Source organism: Siphateles boraxobius, unplaced genomic scaffold, assembly GCF_051911475.1.
Source record: "Siphateles boraxobius isolate OS27281-9 unplaced genomic scaffold, OSU_SipBor_1 49, whole genome shotgun sequence".
Classification (NCBI taxonomy): domain Eukaryota; kingdom Metazoa; phylum Chordata; class Actinopteri; order Cypriniformes; family Leuciscidae; genus Siphateles; species Siphateles boraxobius.
In genome coordinates, this window is record NW_027509130.1 from 4,635,087 (window position 1) to 4,658,812 (window position 23,726).

The 23,726-nt window shown below is 35.9% G+C and overlaps 1 protein-coding gene across 8 annotated transcripts in view; it reads right to left on the minus strand.

Moving 5' to 3' along the window:
• Positions 1–1,190: 1,190 nt before the first annotated feature.
• Positions 1,191–23,726, minus strand: part of LOC143710909 (sterile alpha motif domain-containing protein 9-like) — a 34,785-nt gene continuing 12,249 nt past the window's right edge. For 7 of the 8 annotated variants that reach the window (XM_077202152.1, XM_077202146.1, XM_077202149.1 and 4 more), the window contains 3 exons: positions 6,697–6,761; positions 6,521–6,563; positions 1,191–6,385 (listed from right to left, as the gene is read on the minus strand). In XM_077202152.1, the coding sequence (XP_077058267.1) occupies positions 2,006–6,385; positions 6,521–6,544 (4,404 nt within the window). In that variant the 5' untranslated portion in view covers positions 6,545–6,563; positions 6,697–6,761 and the 3' untranslated portion in view covers positions 1,191–2,005. Of the gene's footprint in view, positions 6,386–6,520; positions 6,564–6,696; positions 6,762–7,914; positions 8,022–8,224; positions 8,345–8,556; positions 8,701–23,726 lie in introns of those variants that run through there. The other variant, XM_077202150.1, reaches the window with a different exon arrangement.

Genomic DNA, 23,726 nt, shown 5'->3' on the forward strand with positions numbered 1-23,726 from the left:
TTAATACAAAATTGAGGTTTTGTATTAACAACTATATGTCTCTATTTGTACAAAATGCTGCACATTCATGTGATTCTGGATTTTGCACACACAAGTTGTATTGTATTAGTTTAAATGTAGCGACGCACATTTGTGAATTTGTCAAATAAATGGGTAGTTGTGCACACATTAATAATTAGCACCAGGCCTATTCAGTTGTTTGTGTGTGGGTTGTGAAATGCTTAAAAACAGCGAAAAGAAAGTCTCAAAATCCAAATGAATCAAATGAGATCGACTCAGAAAAGAACTCAATGAATGCACGCGCGTCATCTGATCCACACATGCACATCTTCTTTGTTGCATGCACAAATTATGATACACTAATACAAAAGAAAATATTTGTATTCACAAAAATGTCTCTATTTGAACAAATTGCTACACATTCATTCAATTTTGAATTTTGCACACGCAAGTTGAAAGGCATGGATAAAACATTTCTGCAACATGTATCAAGTTCATTGATAAGTGTGCTTGCACGTCTTAATCATTTTGATACTATATTCATCCCATATGGGAACAGTTTGGATGTCCTGATGTAACAAAACCTGTCTACACCCACCTTATGAGGCCATTTATGACTCCATAAGATAGTCAAAACACTAAATATCTGTCAATGAGAAACCATGGACTATTATTCAAATTTTTATTTAAATATTTTTTTATAATTGAGTTGTCTTAGTTTTAATAAATATATCCCCGGTTTCACAGACCGGCTTGAGCTGTTTTAACTGACAGCAACTTGCACTGGCATATCATTAAATATGTCAATGCCATTGTTTTGTCTCAAGATGCACACCAGTAATGTGTTTTTCTTTCTTTCTAGGGCATGTTCATAAAAGCTACTTAAATGCCCTAATTAATCTAAGGCCTAATCCTAGTTTAGCCTGATATAAGCAAAAAATATTGAAGTATTGTTTGTTTGTTTGGAGTGTGTGCCGAGTAGTGTTGAGTGTGTGACTTGTGACACTGGACAAGTAAATGAAAATACAGACAATTAAAGAAGTTTAACTCTAATTTGTAATAGATATAGATTACTTTTTTAACTTACCCAACATTGGTTGTAAGACTTGATTTTCTGTAAAGGTTTTTTTTTCTTTTCTTTTTCTGAAAATGACTGGATGCAGGAGAAGTGCAGGAGCCGAGAAAGGAAGTGATTCGAAATAAGTTTATTTGATAGCATTTGTCTTAACAGAAACTTATTAAACACGTGTTATGATCACAAGCAAAGGGAATGAAATTGTACTTCTTTTTATATTATGGTCTTGAAGGCCTTGATAGAGGGCATATGGTTACGCAGCAATAGCAATATTTATCAAGAAAGAAAAACTGATAATGTCCTGGCAGACTTTTTCTGTTAAGTTTATGGACACACATCCTGCAAGCCTAAAACACATCACAAATGCAATACGTAATTCAAAATGCATGTAAAAAATCTGTGAGAAATCAATATGGGAAATCCCTTTATATTGACAAGGAACACTGGGCCCTGTTTTTACAGACTTTTTTAGATCGTAAACTAAAAAGTGAATCAAATATAAAGAATACATAATACATGTATGAATATAGCAATGTATGAGTAATATGCAATAAAGAACCCAGTATAATTGTAGTACAGCACAGGTACTCTCTGGACGTCAATGCATTTCTGGCACTGGCCAGACTCCTCTCAATCATACCATTACTTTTATGAAATTCACATCAAACACAATAAGGCATTTATACTAAAACAAACAAGTCCAAAAACATACAACAGTATGAAAAAAGACTGATTTAAATATTGATACGTTTAACATATGATAATGAGGCAAACTAAAACAAATACTAGGCTTTGGTCCATGAGCTTCTTTGACTTGAGTGTCTAGATGTTTCTAGAGCACTGGAAATCTAGAAAGATTTGTCTTTCTAGATTAAATGTTTCCCTGGTTGTCAGTAAGATCCATTAGATCAGGCTTGTGAATCTTTTGACTCAAAGTATGTCAAGTGCAACTGGTCCATTCATTGAGAATCCAATGAAAAATGTCACTCTTGTGCCGGATTCTTTACGTAACTGGCTTCTGAACATTGGATCAACCATAACATTCACATCTTCCACCCAGATCAAATTGTTGCGAATTTCACCAGAAACTCTGCGAAGCTTCTTACTGTCTCTCACTTGTTTCCATATTCTTTCATTATCCCACAGAGTTGAGATGTTCTGCCCTGATCCTAAACAGCTGTTAATATCCCTGTGGGAAATCAGGCCACCATAACCTTTGTCTTTCCCGAGGTAGAAATGGACGGCTGCTCTCATTCCATTAGATAAATGTTTCAGCTCTTTTATGTATGACTCCTTCATTTGTAAGACAAATGTTGGTAATTTACTGTTCTTCTCTTGCCATAACAACAAAACTGTGATGTAGTGCAATGGCAGGATCTCACCGGCATGAGTGATTGTACCACAAAGGTCAAAGTAACCACAAAGGTCTTTGTAGGGTGTGATGCACCGAGATGCATGATTGATGTTAGCAAGAATTACATTTGCATAGATAAAGTTGACAGTGTCCATCAGTCTGGCCTCTTGTGACTCCAGAATGAAATGATACTGCCGGATGATCTCTTCAAGAGTTGATGCAGAGTCTTCCTCATACAAATATTCCAGTAGGCCAGTATAGGAATCACCCTTGTTCCACTCCAGATATTCACGCGTCTGCTCAATTTTAACCATCTTGCTTAAGTGGTCATTGATGAATAGCTCAATCCTTTGTGTTTTTCCTTCCCAAAAGAGGTCAGTGTACTGTTGAAAGTACCTGGAAACCTTGCGCAATGTCAGTTCTTTTTGTTTGTCTTCCTCAGCAAAAAAAGGAACCAAGTTGACAAATAGTTTTTTGAAAAAATCAAAATGCTGCTTCATTGTGTCTTTTAGTTGAAGAAGAAAGCACTTATGCTTTTGCAATACTTCACAATATTCCTTGAGTTGAGGTTTCTTTCTTGACAAATCCTCAATGGTAATTTTTCCAATGAAGACTTGCGTAAGGCAATTGTTGTAAGTAAAACCTGAGATAAATGGTTTTTTTTGCAGGACCTGTATAACAGTAGCTGCAGTTTGAAGTTCACCGAGATGGCCAGCAGTGTTGTAAGTATTATAATCATTTTGTCTTTCCAGTCGAGCTACGGCCTCGTTGTTTGCAGTTTGTTGTGTTTCTTTGCAAGCTTCTGCTGCAGACTCAGCCAATGTAAGATACTTATCAAGACTGTCCGGCTCGATTGGATCATCTTTGTGAAAAGCATGCTTGAGCTCACGCACAAGTACCTGTGATACTGTATTGCATATGTACGAGTTCTCCCTTGAAAGGTCTTTGGCTTCCTTTGCCCAAAATTTGGCCTTGGTAAAGTCTTGTTTTTTGATGTAATAGTACCTGGCGAGGAGCTGGAATATTACTGCATCCTTTCTGAGGCACTTCTCTGCTGCATTGAGGAGAACAGTCTCTTCCTTCCCTGGAGTCTCTTTCATTATATCCTGGATAAGAGGTGAAAAAACGAAGTCTTTATCCTTGGCTGAATATTGCCTCTTCACCAACACATTGTGGACATCCTGCATTAATTTTTGTTTCCCCAGAGCGTACTCATAAAACGAGTCTGTTGTGAGCAGAAGGTTAGTGATTTCTGCCTTTGTCACTCCATGAGAAGTTGACAGCTCTTTCAAACACCGTTGAGCTACACTTGAGTTAATCACCATCATGCCTTCAAAGGTCACTTCAGAATCAACTGTGCATCTTTTCAAAAGAGAGGACAACTTCCCAAATGCATCTTCAACCTTACAGGATTCAGCTTTAGTTTGCAGACCAAGAAACTCTTCACATGCGGAGACTGACAGCGATGCATTCTTGCAGTAGACATGCAGGAGGACAAGAATCGCAAAAAGTTGAGCATGCTTGTCTTGGAAGTTGAAGCCATTCATGTTATTTTTCACAATACCCTGAATATAGGGAGATGAAAAGTTGTTTATAATCATGGACACAAAAAATGTTTCAATGTTTGTGTTGGTCTTCTTAAACTCCTCCATCTTTTCCCCAAATAGTTCCATTTCCTTTTCAGATAAACGGTTTGGAATGGAAACGGCATTGTCAGTTCCTTCAAACTGGTCACAGGATTCAACTCTCGTGCAGTTGACAATAATGACTTGTGGAGATTTTGAAAAAATGTTCTGTTTCAAACATTCCTCTTCAATTTGATGTTGGAGTCTTAGTACATTGCGAAGGTCTGGGAAGTGGTCGATCATGAGCAAAACGGGAAGTCGTCTAGGTTTCTCTTTTGCCTCATATGTTAGAAGCTGCACAACCTGTTCGGCTACGGTAGAATAATCATGTGTTGTTTCCTTCAGCACTGCACAACGAAATTTATCCTTCAGTGTCCATAAGACATGCATGGCTAACGTAGTGGCACCACAGTTTGGAGGATGGAGGATGTTGATAAACACACAAGCTCTCTTCTGATTCAGTATGTTTGGAATCATAGTGTTGACTATGTAGTCTAACTTGTCACGTTTGATGACTGACACTGACCCGGGCTGTTCTGAGAAGAAGAAGTTCCACCAGGACACTTTTCCTCCCTTATAGAAGTTCTCCTCGTGATGTTGTTTGTCTTCATTTTCTCCATCACACTGGTTCACACAAAGAACACTCAGCGTTTCTAGGGAATCCTCAGTTTTCTTTGTTAGCACAACATTACTGCCACCACCACAAGGCAGAAACCGGCTTTTTTTGCGATTCTCTGACCACAGACTGAGGATGGTGCCATTGACCTCAGCAAAACTTAGCTCATAAATGCATCTTGAGACGTCAACTCCATATCGGCCCTTAATGAGATCCTTCCAGTAGGTGTATGTTGTTTCATTGTCACTGATGCACAAGATTTGGTTTTGTCCCTTAAGCTCATTAAAAAACATACTGAAGGTTTCAAGCAAAGGATCTTTGGGGTCGCTCACCTCACTTAACAGCAGGAATATGGTGAGAAGTTTCTTGTGAGCCACATTTTTTCTGAGCAGTAAGGAAACATCATCACGCACTGAAGATCCCTTCTCAGTCAACCATTTATCAGTATCAGAGGGGTTTACTTTATTAATGCCTCCTTTACAGAAAACCCAGCTTGTGTTTTTGGTCAGCTTTAAACTGCTTGCAGTGTCTTCAATTTCACCTTTATGCTGAGCTGGTAAATGATCATTGAACATCTTAATCAAGCCATTCTCAGAGGATTGTAGATCAAAATCCAAAACAGCCGCTAGATTCATGTGAAGAAGGAAATCCAGGTTTTTCAGCTGATCAGGGTGAGACTTGTTTGTCACCACAATGTATGATGCAAAGTATGACTTGTCCATAGAAGGGCCCCCTCCTGTTATCATCTCACACAGTTTAGAGCCGTGCGCACAGTTTTTCACTACAGAGAGATGCTTTTCTTCAGCGGCCTTCCTCAACCGGGACAAATGTGGCATGTCTTTGATATATTTCTCATATTCCTTTAAATTAGCTGTAATAAGATTCCTGCTGCTGCTGCCGTCTCTTATGAAAAAATATTGTTTCTTGTTCTTTGAACCTTGCATGTCATTTATGTCCACATTATAAGTGTTAAAGTGTAATTCTTCACAAACTATGGAGGACGGCTCTATGTCTACCTCAATAACACATTTTCCTGCAGGTGTCATCTCAGCATTGCGAACTTCAACAAATCGAGGGGGTTTAATACAACTCTTTGCTATTTTAAGATGACCTTTCAGAAAATGTTTTTCAATTGCATGTTTCTGTTGTACATCAAACTCATCTGTTTTTGGGACACTAATACCCAGAATTTGTCCATGTGGTTTGTCTGCCACTCCGAAATGAATAGTGCCATTTGTACGGCTGTTCATACAAGCTGCTGCAAATCGAATCACCTCATATTTGTATTTTTTCATTCTATTCTCCTCCGTTGTGTTGGTGAATCCTTTGAATTCATGGCATGGTTGTATGAGGTCTATTGGACCGGTTTCAGTTACATCTAGAATGCTGTTTTCTGTGTACTGTTTAGCAGGATCAGATGTATTGAAAGGATAAGGCTTGCAGTTAAGAGTCACCACATCATTCTGCTGATGAGTCTTTTGTTTCTGAAGATCTTTGTGTTGAAAAATCAATTCTTTTGCATCAGTTGATAGCTTTTGCATTAAGAGATAATTCTGCTTTAATTGAAGAAGAGCATCTCCATTAATTCCCTGATTGTACAAAATGTCTGCATCTTCTTCGGCCACGTTTATCTCCAGCATCCATTGTCTCACACGATCTCTACTCCAGTCACTGATGTCCACTGGACGTCTAGATGAACCGCTGTCTTCATTTTTCTGAAAGAAAATCAGCGTCTAAAGTAATGTGCCATTGATCCTAGATGCATGGTTCTTATTGCAAAAAATATTTATTATCTTATGGAGTGATAAGATGATGCACATAAAAATATTGGCCTTTCTGGTGCCACTTACCTCAGAATGTCTTGATGTTTCCATAATGGAACCAGAAACTCTTCTGATTAAAATAAAGGGGGGGTGTTGTGTAACATAAATTATGATTCTTGTATTCTTATTAATAAATATAATAATATTAATAATAATCTTGTATTAAAAATAATAATAATTTAAACCATTAATGATGAACTTACTGCAGAGTTCAGACAGGAACAGAATTCATGTGTTGTTTATGGGTTTTGTAACATCTGAGTGCCATCTGCAGTTTCATACAAGAAAAAAGAAATTAGAGGACCGTTCCATAAGACTATTAAACTTTTTATTATTATTTAAACTACACAAGGGAGAAAGAAGGCAGATAATATACACACATTTAACACAAAAATGGTCAATTGAAAATGTCTTGAACAGTTGAACTATTATAACATTTGCAGCAATAGAGACTGTTTTAACCCTTTGTTTAAAGTTCTGTCTCATTACATTAAAAATATAAATTGAGCTTATTTACCCATGTTTTCTAGTTATAGTTATTATATATTGCAGTCGAATTACTTGAGGCATAGAGGAAATATATAGAGGAAAAAGAAAATAAATATTCCATAAATATTACTCTACATAGAGGTAAATTAAAGGTCAGTTTAAAAGCTATTCAATCTATTGTAGTCAATTCCAGCAACAATATAAAAGTATACAAATCAGAGGCCATATTGACAAAACATTTTATCTTACCACTAAGAGTTCTCCTAAATAGCATTAAAGGTTCTTAGGTAAGAGTTTCCTCTTAAAACCTATTCACAAAGCTTGATGAGACCAACCTTTACTAAGGAATAGAGAGAAGTCTTCAGCAAACTGTACTGCGTTTTAATGCTTTAAAGCGTTTTAACGCTTGTCAAAAAGTACGGTCGGGGAAGCTTGTTGACGAGTAGTTATATGATTCGGCTTATGTCAAAATGATTTATGACCCTATGATTGACAGGTGGGCGGGGCTAACCTTTGACCTTCCGGAGGGTGTTCCGGAGGTCCTTTGATGTAGGGATTAACCTTTGACCTTCCGGAGGGGGTTGTTCCGGAGGTCGCTTAATGTAGGGATTAACCTTTGACCTATCGATCGATCAAGTTGACAGTACATTCCGGAGGATGTTCCGGAGGTCCTTTAATGTAGGGATTAACCTTTGACCTATCGATCGATCAAGTTGACAGTTGTCTTTGCCCTATTGACTTTTGTATGATATATGAAGTTGCCAGTTGTCTTTGCCAGTTGTCTTTGCCCCATTGATTTTGACCTATTGACCCCGGGGGGAAATAACTTCTTGGTGTGGGAAATCCCCTCCGTGTCGGGGTGAGAAAATAATTTTTCTAATGTCGCATATAGATTAGAATAGATTAGAATTACAAAAGTAAAATCATCTTACCGTTTCACTATGGTGAAGAATTGGATTAAAGTTGACAGTCTCCGCACTGTGTGTGTGCGTCTGTGAGTGTGTGCGTGTCATCCGATATCCTGGCATTCCTGAGCACGCTATATAAATGGGGATAGTGAGAAAATATCTCCCAGTAACTAAAGTTGAAACACATTCTGTTCTTTAAAAGTATATAAATGAAATGTACATTTAGTAATTTACAAATATTTTTCATACTAACTAAAGTAGATTTGAAAAACATTCATTCCTTTAAAATAAATATCTTACTGATCCAAGTATTTAAAAAATAAAATCATCTCACCGTTTCACTATGGTGAAAAAAGCCCCCATGTGCGTTTCTCTCACACCCCTTGCATTTTGACAGTCTTTGAGTTAAATGTGTGTCTGTGTGACACCTGATATCCTGGCATTCCTGAGCACGCTATATATATGGGTATAGTGAGAAAAAAGAGATTGTTTCTAATAATTTAACATATTTTACACTAGAGTTGAAAAACATTGATCTTTAAAATGGTTATAAAATGTACATTTAGTAATTTACAAATATTTTTTCATACTAACTAAAGTTGAAGTACATTGATCTTTTAAAAGTGTATCAAATATCTTTTCAAAACAAAAATAAAATCATCTTACATTTTAGAGAGTTGAAGAAGTAAATCCCAACACATCATTGTCCATATAATGTATGAATGTATTTACAAAAATATCCTCGAGTGTTTTTCTCCCACACCGGTCATTTTGACACTCTGTGATTCAGAGTGGAGGAGGAATGTGTGTGTGTGTGTGTGTGTGTGTGTGTGTGTGTGTGTGTGTGTGTGTGTGTGTGTGTGCGTGTGCGTGTGCGTGTGCGTGTGCGTGTGCGTGTGTGTGTGTGTGTGTGTGTGTGTGTGTGTGTGTGCGTGTGCGTGTGCGTGTGTGTGTGTGTGCGTGTGTGTGTGTGTGTGTGTGTGTCAGGCCAGCAGCAGTATGAGACGTTGAGGATGTTTTGTTAGTATTAATCTTAAAAGTTAATCTTAAAAGTTTAAAAATAAAAGATAATTTAAATTCAATTCAATGAATTATTTAAAGTCTTAATAAAAACGTTTAAATACAGTCGAATCTTCTATTTATCTTTTAGAAGATTACTGTAATGATTTTGTTTAACGGAGACCTAAAGTATAATGTTTATTAATTTAGTCATAGCCATAATGATTTTTGTACTGTAACAGCATATTCTATCCCGTACACCTAAACACGACCATCAAAGAAAATTGTATCTTTACATTGTTTTTTACATACTGTTTTACTCACACACACACACACACACACACACACACACATACACTAACCCGGCTCCATAAAATTAACCAATCTCTATTTTTAAATTAAATGATTATAAATAAAGTATATAACTCAATGAATATTAACAAGTATGTTACTAAAATGAATTCAAACTATTTAAACATAGTTTTAGCTAAATGAATTTATATATAAATAAATAAAGTATATAAATATAAAAATACCTTACATTTCCACAGTGCTGAAGATGTAGTTCTTTATGCAATGATAAAAACAGTCCAAAGTCATAAACAAAATTGTATTCCTTTTTTATTCCTTCAGTGATAAACTACAGGGTGAAATGAATGCATGACCCCCTCACAGAGACGAGAGGAGTTACAGGACAGATGAGACAGATGTGCCAATGTCATAGCATATGTAAAGTTAGTCTGCTTTCCAGAGTTTTATTCATACTAAATTCATTTGAAATATTAAAAGTTTAAATTAGATCTTTTAAAATTAAAAGACTGTTTAAATCAAAGCTTTAACGTTTTATTAAAATCGTATCTTCTATTTATCTTCTTAGAAGACTTCTGTATGATATAAATGATTTTACATAAATTTAACCTAAAGGTATTATTTTTACTAAAGCGTCTGTTCAAAAAATAAAGCAAAAACTGTACTTTGGTATCTTAGACAAAAATATTTCAAACAGTATTTTTTGTCCATGCCGCATGAAACATGTTGTCAAAGTTTGTCACAATGTTTTTTTGTAGTTGTTGTTTTTTTGTTTTTAAGAAATCCCAGGACTCTACATTGCTCTTATTTAGATTACGTTGTATCATTTAGAAAACCACCGTACATTTTCAGAGACGCGATGTACCTTTTTTGGTTCATCACACAGCATATTTAATTTTACTCATCTTATTTCAAAGCATGATCTTACTTTTTCTACGGTAGCTATGATCTATTGCACGTATAAGGTGTATATCATTTTTTACTTTTCTTGTATCTCCCAAACTATCCTTAATCAGTGTGGAAACATACAGGGTGAACCCCTTTACTGAGAATATACTATCGGTTATCTATATAGCAGGAGGCATGCCCTTTGACCTCCTCCATTTTGGAGGCTTACAGCTTAGTCCTTAAGCGGCTATAGTAATTTATTGCCATGTGTAACCTGAAAAAAAAAAAAAAAAAAAACTGAAAGAACATTGTGGACACGCAGCTCTGACGTTTTCCAAGAGTATTTTGCCCAGCCTCTTCTTTATAAAAAGTCAAGACAAATCATTTCTGGACCAAAAACTTTTGCACCCTCACTCCTCTTACCACCTCATCAAAAGACATGTCTAAAAGTGAGTATTGTCTCTATAATTCATTTATGCTACGGTGTTTTATTTAAAAAGATTGTTTATACATAAGGAAAAGACGGTATAATTCATTAGTGTTTTAAACGTACTATTGCTGTTTAGCTTACCCTCTAGCATGCTTTGTTGCTCTTACACATTGTTATATGTTCTATATCAAATGTTTTTGGCATCATATATGTTTCAGAAATATATATATATATATATATATATATATATATATATATATATATATATTTCCCCCCCATCCAAGCACATTTTACTGTAGTTGGCCGCTGCGGGGTTTCCATAAAGGACTTTTAAAATAAATGTTTTGGTTTTTATTCAGTTTTAAATCTTATTTAGATTATTTGAGTCAAACATGGTTATATGTGCATAGGCCTATTTAATTATTTAATCTGTATTTTATTCCTCTTCAGTTACTTACTTTTTAAATTTCGGTAGGCTACTTTTTAATTCTTCCTTTACTTTGTCTTTGATTTTAACTTTTAGCACTTTGCATGATAAAATTGTTTAAAATGTAAGCTGTAAATATGAATGGCACAATGTGATAACCAAAATATATAAAAGTTAAGTCAAAGCTATTTATATAGCCTAGCGTTTTTCACATTCTCATAATTTAGTTATACATTCTGACGCTGGGACACTGTCAAGCGTCTTCTTTCAGATGGTTCAATATTTATGATATTATGCTCCCCTGAATGGAAAAGAACTGTAAACTTCATCATTGTACTGTAATGAACTGCGTTACTGCCTATAGGATGATTGCATGATTTTTTCCATTTAAAATAACATGGTCTTTCCTTTTCTCTCTCTCTCTAGAGACAGCAAACACTGCAGGACAACCGGACATCCAAGTAACATGTTAGTGTGGTTTATATTTATTTTTAATGAGAAACATTATAGAGTGCAACAGGCGTTTTCTGGAAGTAAAAACACTTCCGGTAACCAGCGACTGTGAAAAAGGGGGCAGGTACTCTATTGGGTGTATAATGAACAATTAACAGATGAAATGACAGATATTTTTTTATGTAAACAGGCAAAATCTCTTCATCTGATGGTGGCCATGTGTTTTCGCCTATCATAACTGGTTTAACTCATGGCTCCTCCTTTGAGATCAACATAACTTCTGACGAATCAAGTGTACCGGCACATTGTAAGTGTAATAAAACAGTTTCGCCTATGTATTAAATTAATCTTAATTAAGCAGTCCGAGTTAACTATTTGGGACCAATTGGAAATTTACATTCTGATCTAACAGCGTCATGTACAAATTTGTCATGCTCCTGGATTATTTTACTATACTACATTAGCCTTTTATTTACTGATGATTTTATCAAAGCGACGAATTAACTCAATTCATGGTTGCAATAATAAAATAAATGAACAATTGACAGATGAACTGACAGATATTTTATGTAAACAGGCAAAATCTCTTCATCTGATGGCGGCCATGTGTTTTCGCCTATCATAACTGATTTAACTCATGGCTCCCCCTTTGAGATCAACATAACTTCTGACGAATCAAATGTACCGGCAAATTGTAAGTGTGATGCATGAAAAACTATTAAAACAGTTTTTCGCCTATGTAATGTATAAAATTAATCTTAATTAAGCAGTCCGAGTTAACTATTTGGGACCAATTTTAAGGAAAGTTACATTCTGATCTAACAGTATCATGTACAAATTTGAAATATTTTGGTACTATTGAATCAAGTTAAGTCATGATGAATTTATCTTATCTGGTGTCATGCTCCTGGATTATTCAGAATTGTAACTATAGCCTTTTATTTTACGGCACTTATTTATTTTACTACAGATTTTATCAAAGCCAAATACTGTCCAAAAGGGGCGACTGGGAAAGAAGAGAAACAGGTCAATACAAGGTTAGATTCAATCTTTATATTCTTTCCCCATTTTGCCTTCATTTTCCTTTTCCTGTTTTAATTTTTCTATTTTTATATTCTCAGATCATCAAGGGTTTCTGAAAGCAAACACCAGTCAGTTGGTTGAAAATATGAAGAACATTGATCCAATCATTGACGATCTTGACTTGCACAATGAATCAGTTGCAAATGTGTGAGCGAATCCAACACGCCGGATGAAGATGAGGGAACTGCTGGACTGTGTGATGAAGATGAGGGAACTGCTGGACTGTGTGATGAAGATGAGGGAACTGCTGGACTGTGTGATGAAGATGAGGGAACTGCTTGACTGTGTGAATTGTGAAAGCATTGCCAAGGAGCTGGTCAATGCTTTGTGCAAGCCCATCATCAAAATGTTTTAACATATCGTAAATTTCAATTGTTTGATAAATTATCTAACGATTATACCTAACTATCAGCAGTTATATGTGAAACGAGCTCAGTCGCATTAGAGATGGATTCTTGTTTATATTGAACCGCATGTTTAACAGCTCTAGGGTTCTTAAATTGTTTACCGCGGTTTCATTTTGAACAACACTATCGTAACACTTATCGTATCGCCGGGTGTGATTGTAATGTTTTGTATGGTGTTTTTCTTTACACTTTCCCCCTGGATATCTGGTTCCTACAGTTAGCGGTAATGTTAGTCAACTCTATGTCTTCTCTTTGTTCATATTTGACAGTATTCGCATGAATTGGCGTGATTTAATAAAATGACGGTTTAAACCATCATCTTCGCTTGAGACATTTACATTATATTTTATGGTTTACAGTATATTTTACAGTATTTTACAGTATATTATACCATCCTAGTTTTAAATAGCGCTTAAATGTATATTTTACCCCTTTATGCGGCTACAGAACACCGCACAAGGATCTCTGAAATGTTTTTTGTGTAAAACATCTATGTAGATCTATCTATGTTTTTAAAAATACACCGAAACAAAGAATGAGTTTAGTTGAATCAGGTTAACATTCTTAATTTAGTCCAAAACTATTAAGTTCAAATAATCCAATTGTTTCGTTTATTTAGGGATAGTGTTCAACAACCTTTACAAATATATCTAATAAGATAACCTTTTACAAAATCTTTACTCGGTAAAGATTCTTATTGGTTTTGTCGCATCCAATGCATCCCCAAAGTAGTTGTTTTTATAATGATTAAAACCGCTTTAATTATTATTATCATGGTCTACACTTTATGGTAAAACACTAACATATCAGAAACTCTTTTAAATATAAACATTAACATGTTTTTATCTTGCTGTTAAAACACATAAATAACGTTTTATTTCAAATGTACACCCCTATACAGCATGATGGGATGGGGAAATCCACAGGCTCACTGAAATATTTAATCTCTGAAATATTCTCATCTAGTATTTATTCATTAAATTATTAATGCGCAAGAATCAAGACTTATAATACCATTTTATTATAAAATTGTGAAACTCCAAAGCTCCGACACGGTCGCAAAGAATGATGAGTTAAGCGGTACAATCTTTTATTTCAACAGTATTTTTCTTTACAAAATGATGATAGACCGACATTAAATATACATAAAGTAGACAATAACTCCATTTACTTAAGTAATTTTTTTTTGGTTTACTTAACTGAAACAGGTTCTTTCAACATGACTTTGAATGAGAAAACAAATATAACGGTGTTCAATGAAAAATATTTTTTAAATAAACTGAACAGTACCGTAAAATAATTTTCGGCTGAATTCTCTCGGACGACATGCAGGTCATGGTTATTTACGGCGTCCTGATGACGACCCCCACCGTACACACCATGGGTGCGAGGGCGGACCCCAATCGCATGGGTTAATAAACTCTACACAGAGTTTCGACGTTTTCGACGAAACCCCGTTTCGACGCTACGGACGGATGCTTCAACGACGTCGGATTCGATATCGTAAAAAACGCGACTGCGGGGGTACTACAACATCTCATTGATCAAAAGTGGAAGGAATTGATCAGATGTTCCTGTTTGTCTGAGCATTTGGCATTTGTCAAAAACACAAGCTTCCGAGCGTTAAAGCACTAGGCCTGGACGATTGTGCTGCAAGGACTCGCTCAAGAGATTCCGGGGACTTTCACCATCAAACAGTTTCCTATTTGAAAATCTAAAAATCTCTGAGATGGCGACGCAAAAGCTGACGGAGAACAACTGCCCGTCGAGTTCCGGCGATGCGGGACACAAGTATCATCCGGTGTGTGAGTGCTCCACGGGGAATGAGTGTCGTTTAAGGGCCACGTTAGACTCTATGTTTAAAGATCATTTTAGAGACCAGATGGTTTACTTGATGGACAGTATCATCGATGCTGCGTGCGATAGGAAAACCGATTGTGAGCGGGACACCAAACGTGTCACAAATCCCAAAAAAGAAATGGATGTCATAAGAGGGTTGGTGGGGACATGGACCGATGTGACGCCCATGTTTTTTAACACCCTAGAGCCGACAGGCGTAATCCTCAGAAAAGTTCTGGATGTGATGTATGCATCTAGTCACGAATTCGCGGTCGATGAACTACTCGTTATGTTTACGTTTGTAACAGATCTCTGTGCGTCACTGGCATCAAAAAATGCCAAAACAGATCTTGGCGAAATAGTTGAAGGCCTCGTCAACTATACCCTAGACCAAGACATGGTAGCGTGCCGAGACTTTCTATTCTGGTTGGATCATAAATAAATGGAGTTATTGTCTACTTTATGTATATTTAATGTCGGTCTATCATCATTTTGTAAAGAAAAATACTGTTGAAATAAAAGATTGTACCGCTTAACTCATCATTCTTTGCGACCGTGTCGGAGCTTTGGAGTTTCACAATTTTATAATAAAATGGTATTATAAGTCTTGATTCTTGCGCATTAATAATTTAATGAATAAATACTAGATGAGAATATTTCAGAGATTAAATATTTCAGTGAGCCTGTGGATTTCCCCATCCCATCATGCTGTATAGGGGTGTACATTTGAAATAAAACGTTATTTATGTGTTTTAACAGCAAGATAAAAACATGTTAATGTTTATATTTAAAAGAGTTTCTGATATGTTAGTGTTTTACCATAAAGTGTAGACCATGATAATAATAATTAAAGCGGTTTTAATCATTATAAAAACAACTACTTTGGGGATGCATTGGATGCGACAAAACCAATAAGAATCTTTACCGAGTAAAGATTTTGTAAAAGGTTATCTTATTAGATATATTTGTAAAGGTTGTTGAACACTATCCCTAAATAAACGAAACAATTGGATTATTTGAACTTAATAGTTTTGGACTAAATTAAGAATGTTAACCTGATTCAACTAAACTCATTCTTTGTTTCGGTGTATTTTTAAAAACATAGATAGATCTACATAGATGTTTTACACAAAAAACATTTCAGAGATCCTTGTGCGGTGTTCTGTAGCCGCATAAAGGGGTAAAATATACATTTAAGCGCTATTTAAAACTAGGATGGTATAATATACTGTAAAATACTGTAAAATATACTGTAAACCATAAAATATAATGTAAATGTCTCAAGCGAAGATGATGGTTTAAACCGTCATTTTATTAAATCACGCCAATTCATGCGAATACTGTCAAATATGAACAAAGAGAAGACATAGAGTTGACTAACATTACCGCTAACTGTAGGAACCAGATATCCAGGGGGAAAGTGTAAAGAAAAACACCATACAAAACATTACAATCACACCCGGCGATACGATAAGTGTTACGATAGTGTTGTTCAAAATGAAACCGCGGTAAACAATTTAAGAACCCTAGAGCTGTTAAACATGCGGTTCAATATAAACAAGAATCCATCTCTAATGCGACTGAGCTCGTTTCACATATAACTGCTGATAGTTAGGTATAATCGTTAGATAATTTATCAAACAATTGAAATTTACGATATGTTAAAACATTTTGATGATGGGCTTGCACAAAGCATTGACCAGCTCCTTGGCAATGCTTTCACAATTCACACAGTCAAGCAGTTCCCTCATCTTCATCACACAGTCCAGCAGTTCCCTCATCTTCATCACACAGTCCAGCAGTTCCCTCATCTTCATCACACAGTCCAGCAGTTCCCTCATCTTCATCCGGCGTGTTGGATTCGCTCACACATTTGCAACTGATTCATTGTGCAAGTCAAGATCGTCAATGATTGGATCAATGTTCTTCATATTTTCAACCAACTGACTGGTGTTTGCTTTCAGAAACCCCTTGATGATCTGAGAATATAAAAATAGAAAAATTAAAACAGGAAAAGGAAAATGAAGGCAAAATGGGGAAAGAATATAAAGATTGAATCTAACCTTGTATTGACCTGTTTCTCTTCTTTCCCAGTCGCCCCTTTTGGACAGTATTTGGCTTTGATAAAATCTGTAGTAAAATAAATAAGTGCCGTAAAATAAAAGGCTATAGTTACAATTCTGAATAATCCAGGAGCATGACACCAGATAAGATAAATTCATCATGACTTAACTTGATTCAATAGTACCAAAATATTTCAAATTTGTACATGATACTGTTAGATCAGAATGTAACTTTCCTTAAAATTGGTCCCAAATAGTTAACTCGGACTGCTTAATTAAGATTAATTTTATACATTACATAGGCGAAAAACTGTTTTAATAGTTTTTCATGCATCACACTTACAATTTGCCGGTACATTTGATTCGTCAGAAGTTATGTTGATCTCAAAGGGGGAGCCATGAGTTAAATCAGTTATGATAGGCGAAAACACATGGCCGCCATCAGATGAAGAGATTTTGCCTGTTTACATAAAATATCTGTCAGTTCATCTGTCAATTGTTCATTTATTTTATTATTGCAACCATGAATTGAGTTAATTCGTCGCTTTGATAAAATCATCAGTAAATAAAAGGCTAATGTAGTATAGTAAAATAATCCAGGAGCATGACAAATTTGTACATGACGCTGTTAGATCAGAATGTAAATTTCCAATTGGTCCCAAATAGTTAACTCGGACTGCTTAATTAAGATTAATTTAATACATAGGCGAAACTGTTTTATTACACTTACAATGTGCCGGTACACTTGATTCGTCAGAAGTTATGTTGATCTCAAAGGAGGAGCCATGAGTTAAACCAGTTATGATAGGCGAAAACACATGGCCACCATCAGATGAAGAGATTTTGCCTGTTTACATAAAAAAATATCTGTCATTTCATCTGTTAATTGTTCATTATACACCCAATAGAGTACCTGCCCCCTTTTTCACAGTCGCTGGTTACCGGAAGTGTTTTTACTTCCAGAAAACGCCTGTTGCACTCTATAATGTTTCTCATTAAAAATAAATATAAACCACACTAACATGTTACTTGGATGTCCGGTTGTCCTGCAGTGTTTGCTGTCTCTAGAGAGAGAGAGAAAAGGAAAGACCATGTTATTTTAAATGGAAAAAATCATGCAATCATCCTATAGGCAGTAACGCAGTTCATTACAGTACAATGATGAAGTTTACAGTTCTTTTCCATTCAGGGGAGCATAATATCATAAATATTGAACCATCTGAAAGAAGACGCTTGACAGTGTCCCAGCGTCAGAATGTATAACTAAATTATGAGAATGTGAAAAACGCTAGGCTATATAAATAGCTTTGACTTAACTTTTATATATTTTGGTTATCACATTGTGCCATTCATATTTACAGCTTACATTTTAAACAATTTTATCATGCAAAGTGCTAAAAGTTAAAATCAAAGACAAAGTAAAGGAAGAATTAAAAAGTAGCCTACCGAAATTTAAAAAGTAAGTAACTGAAGAGGAATAAAATACAGATTAAATAATTAAATAGGCCTATGCACATATAACCATGTTTGACTCAAATAATCTAAATAAGATTTAAAACTGAATAAAAACCAAAACATTTATTTTAAAAGTCCTTTATGGAAACCCCGCAGCGGCCAACTACAGTAAAATGTGCTTGGATGGGGGGGAAATATATATATATATATATATATATATTTCTGAAACATATATGATGCCAAAAACATTTGATATAGAACATATAACAATGTGTAAGAGCAACAAAGCATGCTAGAGGGTAAGCTAAACAGCAATAGTACGTTTAAAACACTAATGAATTATACCGTCTTTTCCTTATGTATAAACAATCTTTTTAAATAAAACACCGTAGCATAAATGAATTATAGAGACAATACTCACTTTTAGACATGTCTTTTGATGAGGTGGTAAGAGGAGTGAGGGTGCAAAAGTTTTTGGTCCAGAAATGATTTGTCTTGACTTTTTATAAAGAAGAGGCTGGGCAAAATACTCTTGGAAAACGTCAGAGCTGCGTGTCCACAATGTTCTTTCAGTTTTTTTTTTTTTTTTTTTCAGGTTACACATGGCAATAAATTACTATAGCCGCTTAAGGACTAAGCTGTAAGCCTCCAAAATGGAGGAGGTCAAAGGGCATGCCTCCTGCTATATAGATAACCGATAGTATATTCTCAGTAAAGGGGTTCACCCTGTGTGTTTCCACACTGATTAAGGATAGTTTGGGAGATACAAGAAAAGTAAAAAATGATATACACCTTATACGTGCAATAGATCATAGCTACCGTAGAAAAAGTAAGATCATGCTTTGAAATAAGATGAGTAAAATTAAATATGCTGTGTGATGAACCAAAAAAGGTACATCGCGTCTCTGAAAATGTACGGTGGTTTTCTAAATGATACAACGTAATCTAAATAAGAGCAATGTAGAGTCCTGGGATTTCTTAAAAACAAAAAAACAACAACTACAAAAAAACATTGTGACAAACTTTGACAACATGTTTCATGCGGCATGGACAAAAAATACTGTTTGAAATATTTTTGTCTAAGATACCAAAGTACAGTTTTTGCTTTATTTTTTGAACAGACGCTTTAGTAAAAATAATACCTTTAGGTTAAATTTATGTAAAATCATTTATATCATACAGAAGTCTTCTAAGAAGATAAATAGAAGATACGATTTTAATAAAACGTTAAAGCTTTGATTTAAACAGTCTTTTAATTTTAAAAGATCTAATTTAAACTTTTAATATTTCAAATGAATTTAGTATGAATAAAACTCTGGAAAGCAGACTAACTTTACATATGCTATGACATTGGCACATCTGTCTCATCTGTCCTGTAACTCCTCTCGTCTCTGTGAGGGGGTCATGCATTCATTTCACCCTGTAGTTTATCACTGAAGGAATAAAAAAGGAATACAATTTTGTTTATGACTTTGGACTGTTTTTATCATTGCATAAAGAACTACATCTTCAGCACTGTGGAAATGTAAGGTATTTTTATATTTATATACTTTATTTATTTATATATAAATTCATTTAGCTAAAACTATGTTTAAATAGTTTGAATTCATTTTAGTAACATACTTGTTAATATTCATTGAGTTATATACTTTATTTATAATCATTTAATTTAAAAATAGAGATTGGTTAATTTTATGGAGCCGGGTTAGTGTATGTGTGTGTGTGTGTGTGTGTGTGTGTGTGTGAGTAAAACAGTATGTAAAAAACAATGTAAAGATACAATTTTCTTTGATGGTCGTGTTTAGGTGTACGGGATAGAATATGCTGTTACAGTACAAAAATCATTATGGCTATGACTAAATTAATAAACATTATACTTTAGGTCTCCGTTAAACAAAATCATTACAGTAATCTTCTAAAAGATAAATAGAAGATTCGACTGTATTTAAACGTTTTTATTAAGACTTTAAATAATTCATTGAATTGAATTTAAATTATCTTTTATTTTTAAACTTTTAAGATTAACTTTTAAGATTAATACTAACAAAACATCCTCAACGTCTCATACTGCTGCTGGCCTGACACACACACACACACACACACGCACACACACACACACGCACACGCACACGCACACACACACACACACACACACACACGCACACGCACACGCACACGCACACGCACACGCACACGCACACACACACACACACACACACACACACACACACACACACACACACACATTCCTCCTCCACTCTGAATCACAGAGTGTCAAAATGACCGGTGTGGGAGAAAAACACTCGAGGATATTTTTGTAAATACATTCATACATTATATGGACAATGATGTGTTGGGATTTACTTCTTCAACTCTCTAAAATGTAAGATGATTTTATTTTTGTTTTGAAAAGATATTTGATACACTTTTAAAAGATCAATGTACTTCAACTTTAGTTAGTATGAAAAAATATTTGTAAATTACTAAATGTACATTTTATAACCATTTTAAAGATCAATGTTTTTCAACTCTAGTGTAAAATATGTTAAATTATTAGAAACAATCTCTTTTTTCTCACTATACCCATATATATAGCGTGCTCAGGAATGCCAGGATATCAGGTGTCACACAGACACACATTTAACTCAAAGACTGTCAAAATGCAAGGGGTGTGAGAGAAACGCACATGGGGGCTTTTTTCACCATAGTGAAACGGTGAGATGATTTTATTTTTTAAATACTTGGATCAGTAAGATATTTATTTTAAAGGAATGAATGTTTTTCAAATCTACTTTAGTTAGTATGAAAAATATTTGTAAATTACTAAATGTACATTTCATTTATATACTTTTAAAGAACAGAATGTGTTTCAACTTTAGTTACTGGGAGATATTTTCTCACTATCCCCATTTATATAGCGTGCTCAGGAATGCCAGGATATCGGATGACACGCACACACTCACAGACGCACACACACAGTGCGGAGACTGTCAACTTTAATCCAATTCTTCACCATAGTGAAACGGTAAGATGATTTTACTTTTGTAATTCTAATCTATTCTAATCTATATGCGCCATTAGAAAAATTATTTTCTCACCCCGACACGGAGGGGATTTCCCACACCAAGAAGTTATTTCCCCCCGGGGTCAATAGGTCAAAATCAATGGGGCAAAGACAACTGGCAAAGACAACTGGCAACTTCATATATCATACAAAAGTCAATAGGGCAAAGACAACTGTCAACTTGATCGATCGATAGGTCAAAGGTTAATCCCTACATTAAAGGACCTCCGGAACATCCTCCGGAATGTACTGTCAACTTGATCGATCGATAGGTCAAAGGTTAATCCCTACATTAAGCGACCTCCGGAACAACCCCCTCCGGAAGGTCAAAGGTTAATCCCTACATCAAAGGACCTCCGGAACACCCTCCGGAAGGTCAAAGGTTAGCCCCGCCCACCTGTCAATCATAGGGTCATAAATCATTTTGACATAAGCCGAATCATATAACTACTTTGACGCTTTGGCCGCTCTGACGAAGCAGGGAGAAGAGAAGTGTCACAACATTAAATGTAATAAACAGAAAAAACAAGCAATACATTGAAGAAACCTTTTATAATGACAGCATTTTTATAACCGTTTTGGTTACATTTGATCGGGGGAAAAAAATAATAATTAGCTATTATTATTATTTGCATTATTATTTGCATTAGTGCAATTGGTCAAATCAGTGTTGCCATGAGCAAATGAATTGAATTCCTGCTTAAAACGAGCGTGTGGCGAACAGGACGAGGCCGAGGGACGTGAGAGAACGGAGCGAGGCCGGTGGTGCGAGTGTTGATGAGCAGCACCTGTGAGCACACCGGTCTCGCATCTCTCACGGAGGAGCGGAAGCATAAAGGAGGAGCCTTTATTTTATTTATTTTATTTTGGGGAGCCAGCAGTCATCCGCGAGGGGCTGCTGGCGGTACTTTTGGTTTGTGTTTGTTTTAGTTTGAATAAAGTATTTTGATTGTTCACCGGTTCCCGCCTCCTTCTTCTCTGAACATTGCTACAGAGTGTTTGTAAATATTTCAAATAAAAGTTGCGCTCATTCTTAAACGTGTATCACTGGATCATGGATAATCGCGAAGTTGTTGTGTTTGGTGCTGCTGTATTTAATTAATTGTAACTTTGCGGAGAAGACGTCGGACTCTGAGATTTTGGGTTCATGACCTATATGCAAACAACGTCATATCATAAATGGTAGGAAACCTAGCAACGGTGATGATTAGCTTCTCCTCCATTTTCTCAGAACTAATGTTTTGGTAGGAACGAAAGTTTACATGGTATGTTTCTCTGGAATCAGCCAGCGCGAAGGACGTCTGTATTCCGATTGGTTGCTGGCTTTTGCTGCTGCTTGCCGCTGAACCGCGTCATAGCTCACTTGAGCTACTTTCAACTTTCTGATTGACGCTCAAAACGCCCAAAACGCAACGGCGATGGATTTGACGCTCCTTGCAGCTGAGAGAAGCCAGGTTCCATTGAAAATGAATGACTTCCGGTAGCTTTGGAAGCTCAAGTTGGTGGCGGTGTCAACGTACAGTAATGGTGCGTTCTATTATTTATCCGTGTCGGATTTACGACTAGGTAGACTTACGTTGCCTAGTAACACGCACCAACACGCCCCCTTTCCTCGCATTTCCCAGCTCGGACGTCGGACAACCGTGAGGACACCGAGCAAGAATTCCGATACAGAATCCAAGATGGCTGCGCCCTGTGTGACTTGTATGAATTGTTTTCATTGTTTTTGGACCGCTTTGGTTGTTTAAATGACGATTTTTATCACTCGTATTACTGCAATACCTTACTGCCTCCGTATCACTGCCTGTGGGTATGGGAATCGGTCTTGTTTTGAGTGCAATATTGAATAAAGCCTCATTTCAAACAGGTGTTACTAACGTGGCTAGCGTTGCTAACAGAAGATAAACTAAAACATGAAATAAAGTGAAAATTTTAGAAGTTCAAATGGCTGCGTTTTGATAAGCGCCTGGTACTCGGCCAGTGCTACCATAGCAACAGCTTTCTGGATGGCGTCCATGTTTTTTCTCCGACTCGGACGCGCAAAACATACCATAATGCTTGAAGTGTGGAAGTGGCGTCATATCCGAGGACCGAGTCGGTTCGTTGACAATAATAGAACGCAGGGTAAGAGTAAGGGCTGAATGTTGACCTCGTTGCTATGGATGATGTCGTCACGCTTACTAACTGACCGCAGTGATTTGTCTGATGGGGGAGGGGTCAGTGTCAGTGATATAATCAGAAAAATATTCTAGAACAAGGTATTATGTTGCCATATTCAAATGAAGGTTTTAAAAAAGTAGGCTAAAGCTGTGTCCGAAACCGCTCTATATCCACTATATAGTGCAGTATATCGGGTGTCGGCCATTTGAGTCGACAATGAAACAACATCATTCCCTACATTCGTATACTTTATACCCAC